Here is a 25,695-nt window from a genome sequence, read left to right as displayed (position 1 = left end):
TGATTGGCTGTACCTTGATGTCCCTGATGAGTTGCTGTGTGGGTGTCTCTATGGGAGCCTTGCTGTCGACAGCCCCCTGTATGGCCGACGCCCAGCGCATAGCCTCGTTCACTAGTTTGGTGTAGAGGTGGTACGAGTGTTTACGGCCGTGGACGACGATGCTCCAGTAACCTGGAGGGGGAGAGACAGGAAGGAAGTTAAAGAACGAAGTCTGGGGCTGCATCACAAAACAAATGGCCCCCTATTTCCTAGTTCACTATTTTGACACATACTGAGTGACTCAAGGAGCATTAAAATAATATATATATGCTATGATATGGTAGACAGATACATTCTTGCTGGAATGCATTAGCCTGGTCCCGGATGTGTTTGTGTTGTCAACATTGAACACGACCTTTGACCCGTGTCCTGTTCTCAGTCTCTACCCCTACCTGTGTCCTTGAAGACCTTCTCGTCGGGCTGGACCACAGAGCAGAGACTGTTGAGGACCAGGGTCCCCAGCTTGGACACACTGCGCTCTGAAGACTTGTAGTAATCCAGAGAGTTAGAGGTTAAGACAAACCACCTCTTCTTCAGCTTCAGACTAGTGCTCTTTGCCCTCACCTCCTTGTGAAGCCAACCTGGGGAGAGAGAGAGAGAAGGGTTAACTAGACTCTTAACCCTCATCTCCTTGTGAAGCCAACCTGGGAAGAGAGAGAGAGAAGGGTTAACTAGACTCTTAACCCTCATCTCCTTGTGAAGCCAACCTGGGAAGAGAGAGAGAGAGAAGGGTTAACTAGACTCTTAACCCTCATCTCCTTGTGAAGCCAACCTGGGAAGAGAGAGAGAGAAGGGTTAACTAGACTCTAGGACTCCAGGTACGTATGGATACAGGTATGTATGGATACAAGTACGTATGGACCCAGGTACGTATGGATACAGGTATGTATGGATACAGGTACGTATGGATACAGGTATGTATGGACCCAGGTACGTATGGATACAGGTACGTATGGATACAGGTACGTATGGACCCAGGTACGTATGGACCCAGGTACGTATGGATACAGGTATGTATGGACCCAGGTACGTATGGACCCAGGTATGTATGGACCCAGGTACGTATGGATACAGGTATGTATGGACCCAGGTACGTATGGATACAGGTACGTATGGACCCAGGTACGTATGGATACAGGTACGTATGGATACAAGTATGTATGGATACAGGTACGTATGGATACAGGTATGTATGGACCCAGGTACGTATGGATACAGGTATGTATGGATACAGGTACGTATGGATACAGGTATGTATGGACCCAGGTACGTATGTATACAGGTATGTATGGATACAGGTACGTATGGATACAGGTATGTATGGACCCAGGTACGTATGGATACAGGTACGTATGGATACAGGTATGTATGGACCCAGGTACGTATGGATACAGGTATGTATGGATACAGGTACGTATGGATACAGGTATGTATGGACCCAGGTACGTATGGACCCAGGTATGTATGGACCCAGGTATGTATGGATACAGGTATGTATGGACCCAGGTACGTATGGATACAGGTACGTATGGATACAGGTACGTATGGATACAGGTACGTATGGATACAGGTACGTATGGATACAGGTACGTATGGATACAGGTATGTATGGACCCAGGTACGTATGGATACAGGTACGTATGGATACAGGTATGTATGGACCCAGGTACGTATGGATATAGGTATGTATGGATACAGGTACATATGGACCCAGGTACGTATGGACCCAGGTACATATGGACCCAGGTACATATGGACCCAGGTACGTTTGGACCCAGGTACGTATGGATACAGGTACGTATGGATACAGGTACGTATGGATACAGGTACGTATGGATACAGGTACGTATGGAAACAGGTACGTATGGATACAGGTACGTATGGATACAGGTACGTATGGATACAGGTACGTATGGAAACAGGTACGTATGGATACAGGTACGTATGGATACAGGTACGTATGGATACAGGTACGTATGGATACAGGTACGTATGGACACAGGTACGTATGGACACAGGTACGTATGGACCCAGGTACGTATGGACCCAGGTACGTATGGATACAGGTACGTATGGATACAGGTACGTATGGATACAGGTACGTATGGACACAGGTACGTATGGACCCAGGTACGTATGGACCCAGGTACGTATGGACCCAGGTACGTATGGACACAGGTACGTATGGACCCAGGTACGTATGGACGCAGGTACGTATGGACACAGGTACGTATGGATACAGGTACGTATGGATACAGGTACGTATGGACCCAGGTACGTATGGACCCTGGTACGTATGGATACAGGTACGTATGGACCCAGGTACGTATGGACCCAGGTACGTATGGACCCAGGTACGTATGGATACAGGTACGTATGGATACAGGTACGTATGGACCCAGGTACGTATGGACCCAGGTACGTATGGACACAGGTACGTATGGACCCAGGTACGTATGGACACAGGTACGTATGGATACAGGTACGTATGGATACAGGTACGTATGGATACAGGTACGTATGGATACAGGTACGTATGGATACAGGTACGTATGGACCCAGGTTTGTATGGACCCAGGTACGTATGGATACAGGTACGTATGGATACAGGTATGAATGGACCCAGGTACGTACGGATACAGGTACGTACGGATACAGGTACGTACGGACACAGGTACGTACGGACCCAGGTACGTACGGACCCAGGTACGTACGGACCCAGGTACGTACGGACCCAGGTACGTACGGACCCAGGTACGTACGGACCCAGGTACGTACGGACCCAGGTACGTATGGATACAGGTACGTATGGATACAGGTACGTATGGATACAGGTACGTATGGATACAGGTACGTATGGAAACAGGTACGTATGGACCCAGGTACGTATGGACCCAGGTACGTATGGACCCAGGTACGTATGGATACAGGTACGTATGGATACAGGTACGTATGGATACAGGTACGTATGGATACAGGTAAGTATGGAAACAGGTACGTATGGATACAGGTACGTATGGATACAGGTATGTATGGATACAGGTACGTATGGACACAGGTACGTATGGACCCAGGTACGTATGGATACAGGTACGTATGGATACAGGTACGTATGGACCCAGGTACGTATGGATACAGGTACGTATGGACCCAGGTACGTATGGACACAGGTACGTATGGATACAGGTACGTATGGATACAGGTACGTATGGACCCAGGTACGTATGGACACAGGTACGTATGGACCCAGGTACGTATGGATACAGGTACGTATGGACCCAGGTACGTATGGACACAGGTACATATGGATACAGGTACGTATGGATACAGGTATGAATGGACCCATGTACGTATGGATACAGGTACGTATGGATACAGGTACGTATGGACCCAGGTACGTATGGACCCAGGTACGTATGGACACAGGTACGTATGGATACAGGTACGTATGTATACAGGTACGTATGGACCCAGGTACGTATGGATACAGGTACGTATGGATACAGGTACATATGGATACAGTTATGAATGGACCCATGTACGTATGGATACAGGTACGTATGGATACAGGTACGTATGGACCCAGGTACGTATGGACCCAGGTACGTATGGACCCAGGTACGTATGGACCCAGGTACGTATGGACCCAGGTACGTATGGATAGAGGTACGTATGGATACAGGTACGTATGGATACAGGTACGTATGGATACAGGTTAGAATGAATACAGGTACGTATGGACACAGGTACGTATGGACCCAGGTACGTATGGACCCAGGGACGTATGGACCCAGGTACGTATGGACCCAGGTACGTATGGACCCAGGTACGTATGGATACAGGTACGTATGGATACAGGTACGTATGGACACAGGTACGTATGGACCCAGGTACGTATGGACACAGGTACGTATGGATACAGGTACGTATGGATACAGGTACGTGTGGATACAGGTACGTATGGATACAGGTACGTATGGATACAGGTACGTATGGATACAGGTACGTATGGACCCAGGTACGTATGGACCCAGGTACGTATGGATACAGGTACGTATGGATACGGGTATGAATGGACCCATGTACGTATGGATACAGGTACGTATGGATACAGGTACGTATGGACCCAGGTACGTATGGACCCAGGTACGTATGGATACAGGTACGTATGGATACAGGTACGTATGGATACAGGTACGTATGGATACAGGTACGTAAGGACCCAGGTACGTATGGATACAGGTACGTATGGATACAGGTATGAATGGACCCATGTACGTATGGATACAGGTACGTATGGATACAGGTACGTATGGACCCAGGTACGTATGGACCCAGGTACGTATGGACCCAGGTACGTATGGACCCAGGTACGTATGGATACAGGTACGTATGGACACAGGTACGTATGGATACAGGTACGTATGGACCCAGGTACGTATGGATACAGGTAAGTATGGATACAGGTATGAATGGACCCATGTACGTATGGATACAGGTACGTATGGATACAGGTACGTATGGACCCAGGTACGTATGGACCCAGGTACGTATGGACCCAGGTACGTACGGATACAGGTACGTATGGATACAGGTATGAATGGACCCATGTACGTATGGATACAGGTACGTATGGATACAGGTACGTATGGACCCAGGTATGTATGGATACAGGTTAGAATGAATACAGGTACGTATGGATACAGGTACGTATGGATACAGGTACGTATGGATACAGGTACGTATGGACCCAGGTACGTATGGATACAGGTACGTATGGACCCAGGTACGTATGGATACAGGTACGTATGGATACAGGTATGAATGGACCCATGTACGTATGGATACAGGTACGTATGGATACAGGTACGTATGGACCCAGGTACGTATGGATACAGGTTAGAATGAATACAGGTACGTATGGATACAGGTACGTATGGATAAAGGTGCGTATGGATACAGGTACGTATGGATACAGGTACGTATGGATACAGGTACGTATGGACCCAGGTACGTATGGACCCAGGTACGTATGGACCCAGGTACGTATGGATACAGGTACGTATGGATACAGGTACGTATGGATACAGGTACGTATGGATACAGGTACGTATGGATACAGGTACGTATGGATACAGGTACGTATGGACACAGGTATGTATGGACCCAGGTACGTATGGACCCAGGTACGTATGGACCCAGGTACGGATTGACACAGGTACGTATGGATACAGGTACGTATGGATACAGGTACGTATGGACCCAGGAACGTATGGATACAGGTACGTATGGATACAGGTACGTATGGACCCAGGTACGTATGGACCCAGGTACGTATGGATACAGGTACGTATGGATACAGGTACGTATGGATACAGGTACGTATGGATACAGGTACGTATGGATACATTTACGTAAGGACCCAGGTACGTATGGACCCAGGTACGTATGGATACAGGTATGAATGGACCCATGTACGTATGGATACAGGTACGTATGGATACAGGTACGTATGGACCCAGGTACGTATGGACCCAGGTACGTATGGACCCAGGTACGTATGGATACAGGTACGTATGGATACAGGTACGTATGGATACAGGTACGTATGGATACAGGTACGTATGTATACAGGTACGTATGGACCCAGGTACGTATGGACCCAGGTACGTATGGATACAGGTACGTATGGATACAGGTATGAATGGACCCATGTACGTATGGATACAGGTACGTATGGATACAGGTACGTATGGACCCAGGTACGTATGGATACAGGTACGTATGGATACAGGTACGTATGGACCCAGGTACGTATGGACCCAGGTACGTATGGATACAGGTATGAATGGACCCATGTACGTATGGATACAGGTACGTATGGATACAGGTACGTATGGACCCAGGTACGTATGGACCCAGGTACGTATGGACCCAGGTACGTATGGACCCAGGTACGTATGGACACAGGTATGTATGGACCCAGGTACATATGGATACAGGTACGTATTGACCCAGGTACGGATGGACACAGGTACGTATGGATACAGGTACGTATGGATACAGGTACGTATGGACCCAGGTACGTATGGATACAGGTACGTATGGATACAGGTACGTATGGACCCAGGTACGTATGGACCCAGGTACGTATGGATACAGGTACGTATGGACCCAGGTACGTATGGATACAGGTACGTATGGACACAGGTACGTATGGACCCAGGTACGTATGGGCACAGGTACGTATGGACACAGGTACGTATGGATACAGGTACGTATGGATACAGGTACGTATGGATACAGGTACGTATGGACCCAGGTACGTATGGACCCAGGTACGTATGGACCCAGGTACATATGGATACAGGTACGTATGGATACAGGTATGAATGGACCCATGTACGTATGGATACAGGTACGTATGGATACAGGTACGTATGGACCCAGGTACGTATGGACCCAGGTACGTATGGACCCATGTACGTATGGATACAGGTACGTATGTATACAGGTACGTATGGACCCAGGTACGTATGGACCCAGGTACGTATGGACACAGGTACGTATGGATACAGGTACGTATGGATACAGGTATGAATGGACCCATGTACGTGTGGATACAGGTACGTATGGACCCAGGTACGTATGGACCCAGGTACGTATGGACCCAGGTACGTATGGACCCAGGTACGTATGGACCCAGGTACGTATGGATACAGGTACGTATGGATACAGGTACGTATGGATACAGGTACGTATGGATACAGGTACGTATGGATACAGGTACGTATGGATACAGGTTAGAATGAATACAGGTACGTATGGATAAAGGTACGTATGGACCCAGGTACGTATGGATACAGGTACGTATGGATACAGGTACGTATGGATACAGGTACGTATGGACCCAGGTACGTATGGACCCAGGTACGTATGGACACAGGTACGCATGGATACAGGTACGTATGGATACAGGTACGTGTGGATACAGGTATGTATGGATACAGGTACGTATGGATACAGGTACGTATGGATACAGGTACGTATGGATACAGGTACGTATGGATACAGATACGTATGGACCCAGGTACGTATGGACCCAGGTACGTATGGATACAGGTACGTATGGATACAGGTATGAAAGGACCCATGTACGTATGGATACAGGTACGTATGGACCCAGGTACGTATGGACCCAGGTACGTATTGACCCAGGTACGTATGGATACAGGTACGTATGGATACAGGTACGTATGGATACAGGTACGTATGGATACAGGTACGTATGGATACATTTACGTAAGGACCCAGGTACGTATGGACCCAGGTACGTATGGATACAGGTATGAATGGACCCAGGTACGTATGGATACAGGTATGAATGGACCCATGTACGTATGGATACAGGTACGTATGGATACAGGTACGTATGGACCCAGGTACGTATGGACCCAGGTACGTATGGACCCAGGTACGTATGGACCCAGGTACGTATGGATACAGGTACGTATGGATACAGGTACGTATGTATACAGGTACGTATGGACCCAGGTACGTATGGACACAGGTACGTATGGATACAGGTACGAATGGACCCATGTACGTATGGACACAGGTACGTATGGATACAGGTACGTATGGACCCAGGTACGTATGGACCCAGGTACGTATGGACACAGGTACGTATGGACCCAGGTACGTATGGACCCAGGTACGTATGGACCCAGGTACGTATGGACCCAGGTACGTATGGATACAGGTACGTATGGATACAGGTACGTATGGATACAGGTACGAATGGACCCATGTACGTATGGATACAGGTACGTATGGATACAGGTACGTATGGACCCAGGTACGTATGGACCCAGGTACGTATGGACCCAGGTACGTATGGATACAGGTACGTATGGATACAGGTACGTATGGATACAGGTACGTATGGATACAGGTTAGAATGAATACAGGTACGTATGGATACAGGTACGTATGGACCCAGGTACGTATGGACCCAGGTACGTATGGACCCAGGTACGTATGGACCCAGGTACGTATGGACACAGGTACGTATGGATACAGGTACGTATGGATACAGGTACGTGTGGATACAGGTACGTATGGATACAGGTACGTATGGACCCAGGTACGTATGGACCCAGGTACGTATGGATACAGGTACGTATGGATACAGGTATGTATGGATACAGGTATGAATGGACCCATGTACGTATGGATACAGGTACGTATGGACCCAGGTACGTATGGACCCAGGTACGTATGGACCCAGGTACGTATGGATACAGGTACGTATGGATACAGGTACGTATGGACCCAGGTACGTATGGATACAGGTACTTAAGGACCCAGGTTTGTAAGGACCCAGGTACGTATGGATACAGGTACGTATGGATACAGGTATGAATGGACCCATGTACGTATGGATACAGGTACGTATGGACCCAGGTACGTATGGACCCAGGTACGTATGGACCCAGGTACGTATGGACCCAGGTACGTATGGATACAGGTACGTATGGATACAGGTACGTATGGATACAGGTACGTATGGATACAGGTACGTATGGATACAGATACGTTCAGGGGCAGAACGACAGATTTGTACCTTGTCATCTCGGGGATTTGAACTTGCAACCTTTCAGTTACTAGTCCAACGCTCTAACCACTAGGCTACGCTGCCGCCGGATAAGAATCAGTGGAGGCTGTTGAGGGGAGGACGGCTCATAATAATAATAACGGTAGTGTAGGTCACTAACCTCTGACGAGGAAGTCCTGTCCGTCTATCCGGGCGTCTCCTTTCGGTTTCTGCAGCAGGCCGATCCAGTGGTGCATCTCTTCAGGCATCTCAGTGTTGCAGTGGATCACACGGTTAGCGGTGATGATGACAAACGAGTTGGGTCTGTCAGGGTTGTCTGACGCGCACACAGAGTCGATCAGTCCAACATCCACAGTTCCCTGTTTTCAGAATATTGGCATATCGTCAAACAACATGAACACTGTCTGTAACTCCTAGACCGACCGACAGACCGACAGTTCTTGTCACTGTTGATTTAATAATTGTTATGTGTTATTACCACGAACCCGTTCTCCCCAACTAAGGACCCACCAATCGCCTGTGGTGGACAACATGTCAGTTCATGCTGCAAGAGCTCTGATAGGTTGGAGGACGTCCTCCGGAAGTTGTCATAATTACTGTGTATGTCTATGGAAGGGGTTGTGAACCATGAGCCTCCAAAGGTTTTGTATTGAAGTAAATGTACCCAGAGGAGGACGGAAGCAAGCTGTCCTCCGGCTACACCATGGTGCTACCCTACAGTGTGCTGTTGAGGCTACTGTAAACCTTCTTTGCAAAACAGTGTGCTTTAATCAGTATTTTGGTGACTTGATATTTAGTACAGTTTTATCTAAAAAGGATCACTTTTAATATTTCACAAGTTGTATTCCTCCCCTTCCTCCTCTGAGGAGCCTCCACTGACGTGACGGAGGTGACACTGACCACAGCGTTCTTGGGGTTGGCCTGCTCATGATGTATCTCCATCAGCTGGTCTGGACTGGCACTGTGGACACGACTCAGCACGTTGAACCAGCCACTGGAGGGAGAGAGAGGGGGAGAGAGGGGGAGAGAGGTGAGGATTCCACAGAGCAATACACTGGTGGACCACTAGGGGTATACAACCTCTACACATTATTTTCTAAACAGCATCAAAGGCCAAAAAAACAGCTACTAACAGACCCATCTAACAGCTACTAACAGACCCATCTACCAACTACTAACAGACCCATCTACCAACTACTAACAGACCCATCTACTAACTACTAACAGACCCATCTACCAGCTACTAACAGAACCATCTACCATCTACCAACTAATAACAGACCCATCTACCAGCTACTAACAGACCCATCTACCATCTACCAACTACTAACAGACCCATCTACTAACTACTAACAGACCCATCTACCATCTACCAACTACTAACAGACCCATCTACTAACTACTAACAGACCCATCTACCAGCTACTAACAGACCCATCTACCATCTACCAACTACTAACAGACCCATCTACTAACAGACCCATCTACCAGCTACTAAAAGACCCATCTACTAACAGACCCATCTACCAGCTACTAACAGACCCATCTACCAGCTACTAACAGACCCATCTACCAGCTACTAACAGACACATCTACCAACTACTAACAGACCCATCTACCAACTACTAACAGACCCATCTACCAGCAACTAACAGACCCATCTACTAACAGACCCATCTACCAGCTACTAACAGACCCATCTACTAACAGACCCATCTACCAGCTACTAACAGACCCATCTACCAACTACTAACAGACCCATCTACCAGCTACTAACAGACCCAACTACTAACAGACCCATCTACCAGCTACTAACAGACCAATCTACCAGCTACTAACAGACCAATCTACCAACTACTAACAGACCCATCTACCAGCTACTAACAGACCCATCTACCAGCTACTAACAGACCAATCTACCAACTACTAACAGACCCATCTACCAGCTACTAACAGACCCATCTACCAGCTACTAACAGACCCATCTACCAACTACTAACAGACCAATCTACCAGCTACTAACAGACCCATCTACCAACTACTAACAGACCCATCTACCAGCTACTAACAGACCCATCTACCAACAGACCCATCTACCATCTACCAACTACTAACAGACCCATCTACCAGCTACTAACAGACCCATCTACCATCTACCATCTACTAACAGACCCATCTACCAGCTACTAACAGACCTATCTACCAGCTACTAACAGACCCATCTACCATCTACTAACAGACCCATCTACTAGATACTAACAGAACCATCTACTAACTACTAACAGACCCATCTACCAGCTACTAACAGACCCATCTACCATCTACCAACTACTAACAGACCCATCTACCAACTACTAACAGACCCATCTACCATCTACTAACAGACCCATCTACCAGCTACTAACAGACCCATCTACCAACTACTAACAGACCCATCTACCAGCTACTAACAGACCCATCTACCAACTACTAACAGACCCATCTACTAACTACTAACAGACCCATCTACCAACTACTAACAGACCCATCTACCAGCTACTAACAGACCCATCTACCATCTACCAACTACTAACAGACCCATCTACCATCTACCAACTACTAACAGACCCATCTACCAACTACTAACAGACCCATCTACCATCTACCAGCTACTAACAGACCCATCTACCAGCTACTAACAGACCCATCTACCAGCTACTAACAGACCCATCTACCAGCTACTAACAGACCCATCTACCAGCTACTAACAGACCCATCTACCAGCTACTAACAGACCCATCTACCAGCTACTAACAGACCCATCTACTAACAGACCCATCTACCAACTACTAACAGACCCATCTACTAACAGACACATCTACTAACAGACCCATCTACTAACAGACCCATCTACTAACTACTAACAGACCCATCTACCAGCTACTAACAGAACCATCTACCAACTACTAACAGACCCATCTACCAACTACTAACAGACCCATCTACCAGCTACTAACAGACCCATCTACCAACTACTAACAGACCCATCTACCAACTACTAACAGACCCATCTACCAACTACTAACAGACCCATCTACCAGCTACTAACAGACCCATCTACCAACTACTAACAGACCCATCTACCAGCTACTAACAGACCCATCTACTAACTACTAACAGACCCATCTACCAACTACTAACAGACCCATCTACCAGCTACTAACAGACCCATCTACCAGCTACTAACAGACCCATCTACCAGCTACTAACAGACCCATCTACCAACTACTAACAGACCCATCTACCATCTACTAACAGACCCATCTACTAACTACTAACAGACCCATCTACTAACTACTAACAGACCCATCTACCAGCTACTAACAGAACCATCTACCAACTACTAACAGACCCATCTACCAACTACTAACAGACCCATCTACCAGCTACTAACAGACCCATCTACCATCTACCAACTACTAACAGACCCATCTACCAGCTACTAACAGACCCATCTACCATCTACCAACTACTAACAGACCCATCTACCAACTACTAACAGACCCATCTACCAGCTACTAACAGACCCATCTACCAACTACTAACAGACCCATCTACCAGCTACTAACAGACCCATCTACCAGCTACTAACAGACCCATCTACCAGCTACTAACAGACCCATCTATCAGCTACTAACAGACCCATCTACCAGCTACTAACAGACCCATCTACCAGCTACTAACAGACCCATCTACCATCTACTAACAGACCCATCTACTAACTACTAACAGACCCATCTACCAGCTACTAACAGACCCATCTACTAACAGACCCATCTACCAGCTACTAACAGACCCATCTACCAGCTACTAACAGACCCATCTACTAACAGACCCATCTACTAACAGACCCATCTACCAGCTACTAACAGACCCATCTACTAACAGACCCATCTACCAGCTACTAACAGACCCATCTACCAGCTACTAACAGACCCATCTACTAACAGACCCATCTACCAGCTACTAACAGACATATCACCTAACAGACCCATCTACCAGCTACTAACAGACCCATCTACTAACAGACCCATCTACCAGCTACTAACAGACCCATCTAGTAACAGACCCATCTACCAGCTACTAACAGACCCATCTACTAACTACTAACAGACCCATCTACCAGCTACTAACAGACCCATCTACCAGCTACTAACAGACCCATCTACCAACTACTAACAGACCCATCTACCAACTACTAACAGACCCATCTACCAGCTACTAACAGACCCATCTACCAGCTACTAACAGACCCATCTACCAACTACTAACAGACCCATCTACCAGCTACTAACAGACCCATCTACCAACAGACCCATCTACCAACTACTAACAGACCCATCTACCAGCTACTAACAGACCCATCTACCAACTACTAACAGACCCATCTACCAGCTGCTAACAGACCCATCTACTAACAGACCCATCTACCAGCTACTAACAGACCCATCTACCAACAGACCCATCTACCAACTACTAACAGACCCATCTACCAGCTACTAACAGACCCATCTACCAACTACTAACAGACCCATCTACCAACTACTAACAGACCCATCTACCAGCTACTAACAGACCCATCTACCATCTACCAACTACTAACAGACCCATCTACCATCTACCAACTACTAACAGACCCATCTACCAACTACTAACAGACCCATCTACCATCTACCAGCTACTAACAGACCCATCTACCAGCTACTAACAGACCCATCTACCAGCTACTAACAGACCCATCTACCAGCTACTAACAGACCCATCTACCAGCTACTAACAGACCCATCTACCAGCTACTAACAGACCCATCTACCAGCTACTAACAGACCCATCTACTAACAGACCCATCTACCAACTACTAACAGACCCATCTACTAACAGACACATCTACTAACAGACCCATCTACTAACAGACCCATCTACTAACTACTAACAGACCCATCTACCAGCTACTAACAGAACCATCTACCAACTACTAACAGACCCATCTACCAACTACTAACAGACCCATCTACCAGCTACTAACAGACCCATCTACCAACTACTAACAGACCCATCTACCAGCTACTAACAGACCCATCTACTAACTACTAACAGACCCATCTACCAACTACTAACAGACCCATCTACCAGCTACTAACAGACCCATCTACCAGCTACTAACAGACCCATCTACCAGCTACTAACAGACCCATCTACCAACTACTAACAGACCCATCTACCATCTACTAACAGACCCATCTACTAACTACTAACAGACCCATCTACTAACTACTAACAGACCCATCTACCAGCTACTAACAGAACCATCTACCAACTACTAACAGACCCATCTACCAACTACTAACAGACCCATCTACCAGCTACTAACAGACCCATCTACCATCTACCAACTACTAACAGACCCATCTACCAGCTACTAACAGACCCATCTACCATCTACCAACTACTAACAGACCCATCTACCAACTACTAACAGACCCATCTACCAGCTACTAACAGACCCATCTACCAACTACTAACAGACCCATCTACCAGCTACTAACAGACCCATCTACCAGCTACTAACAGACCCATCTACCAGCTACTAACAGACCCATCTATCAGCTACTAACAGACCCATCTACCAGCTACTAACAGACCCATCTACCAGCTACTAACAGACCCATCTACCATCTACTAACAGACCCATCTACTAACTACTAACAGACCCATCTACCAGCTACTAACAGACCCATCTACTAACAGACCCATCTACCAGCTACTAACAGACCCATCTACCAGCTACTAACAGACCCATCTACTAACAGACCCATCTACTAACAGACCCATCTACCAGCTACTAACAGACCCATCTACTAACAGACCCATCTACCAGCTACTAACAGACCCATCTACCAGCTACTAACAGACCCATCTACTAACAGACCCATCTACCAGCTACTAACAGACATATCACCTAACAGACCCATCTACCAGCTACTAACAGACCCATCTACTAACAGACCCATCTACCAGCTACTAACAGACCCATCTAGTAACAGACCCATCTACCAGCTACTAACAGACCCATCTACTAACTACTAACAGACCCATCTACCAGCTACTAACAGACCCATCTACCAGCTACTAACAGACCCATCTACCAACTACTAACAGACCCATCTACCAACTACTAACAGACCCATCTACCAGCTACTAACAGACCCATCTACCAGCTACTAACAGACCCATCTACCAACTACTAACAGACCCATCTACCAGCTACTAACAGACCCATCTACCAACAGACCCATCTACCAACTACTAACAGACCCATCTACCAGCTACTAACAGACCCATCTACCAACTACTAACAGACCCATCTACCAGCTGCTAACAGACCCATCTACTAACAGACCCATCTACTAACTACTAACAGACCCATCTACCAGCTACTAACAGACCCATCTACCAGCTACTAACAGACCCATCTACCAGCTACTAACAGACCCATCTACCAGCTACTAACAGACCCATCTACCAGCTACTAACAGACCCATCTACCAGCTACTAACAGACACATCTACCAGCTACTAACAGACCCATCTACCAGCTACTAACAGACCCATCTACTAACTACTAACAGACCCATCTACCAGCTACTAACAGACCCATCTACCTACTACTAACAGACCCATCTACCATCTACTAACAGACCCATCTACCATCGACCAGCTACTAACAGACCCATCTACTAACAGACCCATCTACTAACTACTAACAGACCCATCATCATGATACCAACATACCCATCTACCAACTACTAACAGACCCATCTACCAGCTACTAACAGACCCATCTACCTACTACTAACAGACCCATCTACCAACTACTAACAGACCCATCTACCAGCTACTAACAGACCCATCTATCAGCTACTAACAGACCCATATACCAGCTACAAACAGACCCATCTACCAGCTACTAAGAGACACATCTACCAGCTACTAACAGACCCATCTACCAGCTACTAACAGACCCATCTACCAACTACTAACAGACCCATCTACCAGCTACTAACAGACCCATCTACCAGCTACTAACAGACCCATCTACCTTCTACTAACAGACCCATCTACCTTCTACTAACAGACCCATCTACCAACTACTAACAGACCCATCTACCAGCTACTAACAGACCCATCTACCAGCTACTAACAGACACATCTACCAGCTACTAACAGACCCATCTACCAGCTACTAACAGACCCATCTACCAGCTACTAACAGACCCATCTACTAACTACTAACAGACCCATCTACCAGCTACTAACAGACCCATCTACCAACTACTAACAGACCCATCTACCATCTACTAACAGACCCATCTACCAACTACTAACAGACCCATCTACCAACTACTAACAGACCCATCTACCAGCTACTAACAGACCCATCTACCAGCTTCTAACAGAACCATCTACCAGCTACTAACAGACCCATCTACCATCTACCAACTACTAACAGACCCATCTACCAACTACTAACAGACCCATCTACCAGCTACTAACAGACCCATCTACCAGCGACCAGCTACTAACAGACCCATCTACCATCTACTAACAGACCCATCTACCATCTACTAACAGACCCATCTACCAACTACTAACAGACCCATCTACCAGCTACTAACAGACCCATCTACCAGCTACTAACAGACACATCTACCAGCTACTAACAGACCCATCTACCAGCTACTAACAGACCCATCTACCAGCTACTAACAGACCCATCTACTAACTACTAACAGACCCATCTACCAGCTACTAACAGACCCATCTACCAACTACTAACAGACCCATCTACCATCTACTAACAGACCCATCTACCAACTACTAACAGACCCATCTACCAACTACTAACAGACCCATCTACCAGCTACTAACAGACCCATCTACCAGCTTCTAACAGAACCATCTACCAGCTACTAACAGACCCATCTACCATCTACCAACTACTAACAGACCCATCTACCAACTACTAACAGACCCATCTACCAGCTACTAACAGACCCATCTACCAGCGACCAGCTACTAACAGACCCATCTACTAACAGACCCATCTACCATCTACTAACAGACCCATCTACCATCTACTAGCAGACCCATCTACTAGCAGACCCATCTACCATCTACCAACTACTAACAGACCCATCTACCAACTACTAACAGACCCATCTACCATCTACTAACAGACCCATCTACTAGCAGACCCATCTACCATCTACCAACTACTAACAGACCATCTACCAACTACTAACAGACCCATCTACCATCTACTAACAGACCAATCTACTAGCAGACCCATCTACCATCTACCAACTACTAACAGACCCATCTACCAACTACTAACAGACCCATCTACCAACTACTAACAGACCCATCTACCAACTACTAACAGACCCATCTACCATCTACCAACTACTAACAGACCCATCTACTAAAAGACCCATCTACCAACTACTAACAGACCCATCTACCAGCTACTAACAGACCCATCTACCAACTACTAACAGACCCATCTACCAGCTACTAACCGACCCATCTACCATCTACTAACAGACCCATCTACCAACTACTAACAGACCCATCTACCAGCTACTAACAGACCCATCTACCAGCTACTAACAGACCCATCTACCATCTACTAACAGACCCATCTACCAACTACTAACAGACCCATCTACCAGCTACTAACAGAACTATCTACTAACTACTAACAGACCCATCTACCAACTACTAACAGACCCATCTACCATCTACTAACAGACCCATCTACCATCGACCAGCTACTAACAGACCCATCAACTAACAGACCCATCTACTAACATCTACTAACAGACCCATCTACCATCGACCAGCTACTAACAGACCCATCTACTAACAGACCCATCTACTAACTACTAACAGACCCATCTACCATCTACTAACAGACCCATCTACCATCGACCAGCTACTAACAGACCCATCTACTAACAGACCCATCTACTAACTACTAACAGACCCATCATCATGATACCAACAGACCCATCTACCAGCTACTAACAGACCCATCTACCATCTACCAGCTACTAACAGACCCATCTACCAACTACTAACAGACCCATCTACCAGCTACTAACAGACCCATCTATCAGCTACTAACAGACCCATATACCAGCTACTAACAGACCCATCTACCAGCTACTAAGAGACACATCTACCAGATACTAACAGACCCATCTACCAGCTACTAACAGACCCATCTACCAACTACTAACAGACCCATCTACCAGCTACTAACAGACCCATCTACCAGCTACTAACAGACCCATCTACCATCTACTAACAGACCCATCTACCAACTACTAACAGACCCATCTACCAGCTACTAACAGACCCATCTACCATCTACTAACAGACCCATCTACCATCTACTAACAGACCCATCTACCAACTACTAACAGACCCATCTACCAACTACTAACAGACCCATCTACCAGCTACTAACAGACCCATCTACCAACTACTAACAGACCCATCTACCACCTACTAACAGACCCATCTACCAGCTACTAACAGACCCATCTACCAACTACTAACAGACCCATTTACCAGCTACTAACAGACCCATCTACTAACAGACCCATCTACCAGCTACTAACAGACCGATCTACCAACTACTAACAGACCCATCTACCAACTACTAACAGACCCATCTACCAGCTACTAACAGACCCATCTACCAACTACTAACAGACCCATCTACTAACTACTAACAGACCCATCTACCAGCTACTAACAGACCCATCTACCAACTACTAACAGACCCATCTACCACCTATTAACAGACCCATCTACCAGCTACTAACAGACCCATCTACCAACTACTAACAGACCCATCTACTAACAGACCCATCTACCAGCTACTAACAGACCCATCTACCAACTACTAACAGACCCATCTACCAACTACTAACAGACCCATCTACCAGCTACTAACAGACCCATCTACCAACTACTAACAGACCCATCTACCAGCTACTAACAGACCCATATACCAGCTACTAACAGACCCATCTACCAGCTACTAAGAGACACATCTACCAGCTACTAACAGACCCATCTACCAGCTACTAACAGACCCATCTACCAGCTACTAACAGACCCATCTACCAGCTACTAAGAGACACATCTACCAGCTACTAACAGACCCATCTACCAGCTACTAACAGACCCATCTACCATCTACTAACAGACCCATCTACCATCTACTAACAGACCCATCTACCAACTACTAACAGACCCATCTACCAACTACTAACAGACCCATCTACCAGCTACTAACAGACCCATCTACCAACTACTAACAGACCCATCTACCACCTACTAACAGACCCATCTACCAGCTACTAACAGACCCATCTACCAACTACTAACAGACCCATCTACTAACAGACCCATCTACCAGCTACTAACAGACCCATCTACCAGCTACTAACAGACCCATCTACCAACTACTAACAGACCCATCTACCAGCTACTAAGAGACCCATCTACCAACTACTAACAGACCCATCTACTAACAGACCCATCTACCAGCTACTAACAGACCCATCTACCAACTACTAACAGACCCATCTACCACCTACTAACAGACCCATCTACCAGCTACTAACAGACCCATCTACCAACTACTAACAGACCCATCTACCAGCTACTAACAGACCCATCTACCAACTACTAACAGACCCATCTACCAGCTACTAACAGACCCATCTACCAGCTACTAACAGACCCATCTACTAACAGACCCATCTACCAGCTACTAACAGACCCATCTACCAACTACTAACAGACCCATCTACCAGCTACTAACAGACCCATCTACCAGCTACTAACAGACCCATCTACCAGCTACTAACAGACCCATCTACCAACTACTAACAGACCCATCTACCATCTACTAACAGACCCATCTACCAGCTACTAACAGACCCATCTACCAGCTACTAACAGACCCATCTACCAACTACTAACAGACCCATCTACCAGCTACTAACAGAACCATCTACCATCTACTAACAGACCCATCTACCATCTACTAACAGACCCATCTACCAACTACTAACAGACCCATCTACCAACTACTAACAGACCCATCTACCAGCTACTAACAGACCCATCTACCAGCTACTAACAGAACCATCTACCAACTACTAACAGACCCATCTACCAACTACTAACAGACCCATCTACCAGCTACTAACAGACCCATCTACCAGCTACTAACAGACCCATCTACCAGCTACTAACAGACCCATCTACTAACAGACCGATCTCCCAGCTACTAACAGACCCATCTACTAACAGACCCATCTACCAGCTACTAACAGACACATCTACCAGCTACTAACAGACCCATCTACCAGCTACTAACAGACCCATCTACCAACTACTAACAGACCCATCTACCAACTACTAACAGACCCATCTACCAACTACTAACAGACCCATCTACCAGCTACTAACAGACCCATCTACCAGCTACTAACAGAACCATCTACCAACTACTAACAGACCCATCTACCAACTACTAACAGACCCATCTACCAGCTACTAACAGACCCATCTACCAGCTACTAACAGACCCATCTACCAACTACTAACAGACCCATCTACTAACAGACCGATCTCCCAGCTACTAACAGACCCATCTACTAACAGACCCATCTACCAGCTACTAACAGACCCATCTACCAACTACTAACAGACCCATCTACCAACTACTAACAGACCCATCTACCAACTACTAACAGACCCATCTACCATCTACTAACAGACCCATCTACCATCTACCAACTACTAACAGACCCATCTACTAACAGACCCATCTACTAACAGACCCATCTACCAGCTACTAACAGACCCATCTACCAACTACTAACAGACCCATCTACTAACAGACCCATTTACCAACTACTAACAGACCCATCTACCAACTACTAACAGACCCATCTACCAACTATTAACAGACCCATCTACCAACTACTAACAGACCCATCTACTAACAGACCCATCTACCAACTACTAACAGACCCATCTACCATCTACTAACAGACCCATCTACCAGCTACTAACAGACCCATCTACCATCTACTAACAGACCCATCTACCAACTACTAACAGACCCATCTACCAGCTACTAAGAGACCCATCTACCAACTACTAACAGACCCAACTACCAGCTACTAACAGACCCATCTACTAACTACTAACAGACCCATCTACTAACTACTAACAGACCCATCTACCAGCTACTAACAGACCCATCTACTAACAGACCCATCTACCAGCTACTAACAGACCCATCTACCAGCTACTAACAGACCCATCTACTAACAGACCCATCTACCAGCTACTAACAGACCCATCTACCAGCTACTAACAGACCCATCTACTAACAGACCCATCTACCAGCTACTAACAGACCCATCTACTAACAGACCCATCTACTAACAGACCCATCTACCAGCTACTAACAGACCCATCTACTAACAGACCCATCTACCAGCTACTAACAGACCCATCTACTAACAGACCCATCTACCAGCTTCTAACAGACCCATCTACTAACAGACCCATCTACCAGCTACTAACAGACCCATCTACCAGCTACTAACAGACCCATCTACCAACTACTAACAGACCCATCTACCACCTACTAACAGACCCATCTACCAGCTACTAACAGACCCATCTACTAACAGACCCATCTACCAGCTACTAACAGACCCATCTACTAACAGACCCATCTACCAGCTACTAACAGACCCATCTACTAACAGACCCATCTACCAGCTACTAACAGACCCATCTACCAGCTACTAACAGACCCATCTACCAACTACTAACAGACCCATCTACCAACTACTAACAGACCCATCTACCAACTACTAACAGACCCATCTACCAACTACTAACAGACCCATCTACCAGCTACTAACAGACCCATCTACTAACAGACCCATCTACCAGCTACTAACAGACCCATCTACCAACTACTAACAGACCCATCTACCAACTACTAACAGACCCATCTACCAGCTACTAACAGAACCATCTACCAGCTACTAACAGACCCATCTACCATCTACTAACAGACCCATCTACCAACTACTAACAGACCCATCTACCAACTACTAACAGACCCATCTACCAGCTACTAACAGACCCATCTACCATCTACTAACAGACCCATCTACCAACTACTAACAGACCCATCTACCAGCTACTAACAGAACCATCTACCATCTACTAACAGACCCATCTACCATCTACTAACAGACCCATCTACCAACTACTAACAGACCCATCTACTAACTACTAACAGACCCATCATCATGATACCAACAGACCCATCTACCAACTACTAACAGACCCATCTACCAGCTACTAACAGACCCATCTACCAGCTACTAACAGACCCATATACCAGCTACTAACAGACCCATCTACCAACTACTAACAGACCCATCTACCAACTACTAACAGACCCATCTACCAGCTACTAACAGACCCATCTACCAACTACTAACAGACCAATCTACCAGCTACTAACAGACCCATCTACCAGCTACTAACAGACCCATCTACCAACTACTAACAGAACCATCTACCAACTACTAACAGACCCATCTACCAACTACTAACAGACCCATCTACCAGCTACTAACAGACCCATCTACCAGCTACTAACAGACCCATCTACCAGCTACTAACAGACCCATCTACCAGCTACTAACAGACCCATCTACCAGCTACTAACAGACCCATCTACCAGCTACTAACAGACCCATCTACTAACAGACCCATCTCCCAGCTACTAACAGACCCATCTACTAACAGACCCATCTACCAGCTACTAACAGACCCATCTACCAACTACTAACAGACCCATCTACCAACTACTAACAGACCCATCTACCAACTACTAACAGACCCATCTACCATCTACTAACAGACCCATCTACCATCTACCAACTACTAACAGACCCATCTACTAACAGACCCATCTACCAACTACTAACAGACCCATCTACCAGCTACTAACAGACCCATCTACCAACTACTAACAGACCCATCTACTAACAGACCCATCTACCAACTACTAACAGACCCATCTACCAACTACTAACAGACCCATCTATTTAACAGACCCATCTACCAACTACTAACAGACCCATCTACCATCTACTAACAGACCCATCTACCATCTACTAACAGACCCATCTATCAGCTACTAACAGACCCATCTACCATCTACTAACAGACCCATCTACCAACTACTAACAGACCCATCTACCAGCTACTAAGAGACCCATCTACCAACTACTAACAGACCCATCTACCAGCTACTAACAGACCCATCTACTAACTACTAACAGACCCATCTACCAGCTACTAACAGACCCATCTACTAACAGACCCATCTACCAGCTACTAACAGACCCATCTACCAGCTACTAACAGACCCATCTACTAACAGACCCATCTACCAGCTACTAACAGACCCATCTACCAGCTACTAACAGACCCATCTACTAACAGACCCATCTACCAGCTACTAACAGACCCATCTACTAACAGACCCATCTACCAGCTACTAACAGACTCATCTACTAACAGACCCATCTACCAGCTACTAACAGACCCATCTACCAGCTACTAACAGACCCATCTACTAACAGACCCATCTACCAGCTACTAACAGACCCATCTACTAACAGACCCATCTACCAGCTACTAACAGACCCATCTACTAACAGACCCATCTACCAGCTACTAACAGACCCATCTACCAGCTACTAACAGACCCATCTACTAGCTACTAACAGACCCATCTACCAACTACTAACAGACCCATCTACCATCTACTAACAGACCCATCTACCAGCTACTAACAGACCCATCTACTAACAGACCCATCTACCAGCTACTAACAGACCCATCTACTAACAGACCCATCTACCAGCTACTAACAGACCCATCTACTAACAGACCCATCTACCAGCTACTAACAGACCCATCTACCAGCTACTAACAGACCCATCTACCAACTACTAACAGACCCATCTACCAACTACTAACAGACCCATCTACCAGCTACTAACAGACCCATCTACCAACTACTAACAGACCCATCTACCAACTACTAACAGACCCATCTACCAGCTACTAACAGAACCATCTACCAGCTACTAACAGACCCATCTACCAACTACTAACAGACCCATCTACACCCTACTAACAGACCCATCTACCAGCTACTAACAGACCCATCTACCAACTACTAACAGACCCATCTACCAGCTACTAACAGACCCATCTACCAGCTACTAACAGACCCATCTACCAGCTACTAACACTGGAAGGACAATAGAGCCCTGAGTACCAGGCCATTAGGACCTGATGGAAGGACAATGGAGCCCTGAGTACCAGGTAATTAGGACATGATGGAGGGACAATAGAGCCCTGAGTACCAGGCAGTTAAGACCTGATGGAGGGACAATAGAGCCCTGAGTACCAGGCCATTAAGACCTGATGGAGGGGGCAATAGAGCCCTGAGTACCAGGCACTTAGGACCTGATGGAGGGGCAATAGAGCCCTGAGTACCAGGCCATTAAGACCTAATGGAGGGGGCAATAGAGCCCTGAGTACCAGGCACTTAGGACCTGATGGAGGGACAATAGAGCCCTGAGTACCAGGCCATTAAGACCTGATGGAGGGACAATAGAGCCCTGAGTACCAGGCCATTAGGACCTGATGGAGGGGCAATAGAGCCCTGAGTACCAGGCCATTAAGACCTGATGGAGGGACAATAGAGCCCTGAGTACCAGGTCATTAGGACCTGATGGAGGGACAATAGAGCCCTGAGTAATAGACCATTAGGACCTGATGGAGGGACAATAGAGCCCTGAGTACCAGGAGATTAGGACCTGATGGAGGGACAATAGAGCCCTGAGTACCAGGACATTAGGTCCTGATGGAGGGGCAATAGAGCCCTGAGTATCAGACCATTAGGACCTGATGGAGGGACAATAGAGCCCTGAGTACCAGGCCATTAGGACCTGATGGAGGGGCAATAGAGCCCTGAGTACCAGGCCATTAAGACCTGATGGAGGGACAATAGAGCCCTGAGTACCAGACCATTAGGACCTGATGGAGGGACAATAGAGCCCTGAGTACCAGGCCATTAAGACCTGATGGAGGGGACAATAGAGCCCTGAGTACCAGGCCATTAAGACCTGATGGAGGGACAATAGAGCCCTGAGTACCAGAACATTAAGACCTGATGGAGGGGGCAATAGAGCCCTGAGTACCAGGCACTTAGGACCTGATGGAGGGGCAATAGAGCCCTGAGTACCAGGCCATTAGGACCTGATGGTGGGACAATAGAGCCCTGAGTACCAGGCCTGTAGGATCTGATGGAGGGACAATAGAGCCCTGAGTACCAGGTCATTAGGACCTGATGGAGGGACAATAGAGCCCTGAGTACCAGGCCATTAAGACCTGATGGAGGGGCAATAGAGCCCTGAGTACCAGGTCATTAGGACCTGATGGAGGGACAATAGAGCCCTGAGTACCAGGCCATTAAGACCTGATGGAGGGGGAATAGAGCCCTGAGTACCAGGCCATTAAGACCTGATGGAGGGGCAATAGAGCCCTGAGTACCAGGCCATTAGGACCTGATGGAAGGACAATGGAGCCCTGAGTATCAGGCCATCAGGACCTGATGGAGGGGCAATAGAGCCCTGAGTACCAGGTCATTTAGACCTGATGGAGGGACAATAGAGCTCTGAGTATCAGGCCATTAGGACCTGATGGAGGGACAATAGAGCCCTGAGTACCAGGTCATTAGGACCTGATGGAGGGACAATAGAGCTCTGAGTACCAGGCCATTAGGACCTGATGGAGGGA

General features: G+C 46.7%; 1 protein-coding gene across 1 annotated transcript in view; it reads right to left on the bottom strand.

Annotated features, from left to right (window-relative positions):
• Window positions 1–25,695, bottom strand: part of LOC129820679 (unconventional myosin-X-like) — a 440,174-nt gene that overhangs the window by 60,851 nt on the left and 353,628 nt on the right. Inside the window, exons 27-30 of the mRNA XM_055877525.1 lie at window positions 9,557–9,650; window positions 8,817–9,015; window positions 432–620; window positions 14–171 (exon numbers count right to left, since the gene is read on the bottom strand). Coding sequence (XP_055733500.1) covers window positions 14–171; window positions 432–620; window positions 8,817–9,015; window positions 9,557–9,650 — 640 coding nt within the window. The remainder of the gene's footprint in view (window positions 1–13; window positions 172–431; window positions 621–8,816; window positions 9,016–9,556; window positions 9,651–25,695) is intronic.

This window comes from Salvelinus fontinalis, chromosome 23 (genome assembly GCF_029448725.1).
Source record: "Salvelinus fontinalis isolate EN_2023a chromosome 23, ASM2944872v1, whole genome shotgun sequence".
Taxonomy (NCBI): domain Eukaryota; kingdom Metazoa; phylum Chordata; class Actinopteri; order Salmoniformes; family Salmonidae; genus Salvelinus; species Salvelinus fontinalis.
The sequence above is the reverse complement of the archived record's forward strand: the minus strand, read 5'-3'. Positions and strand labels throughout refer to the sequence as shown.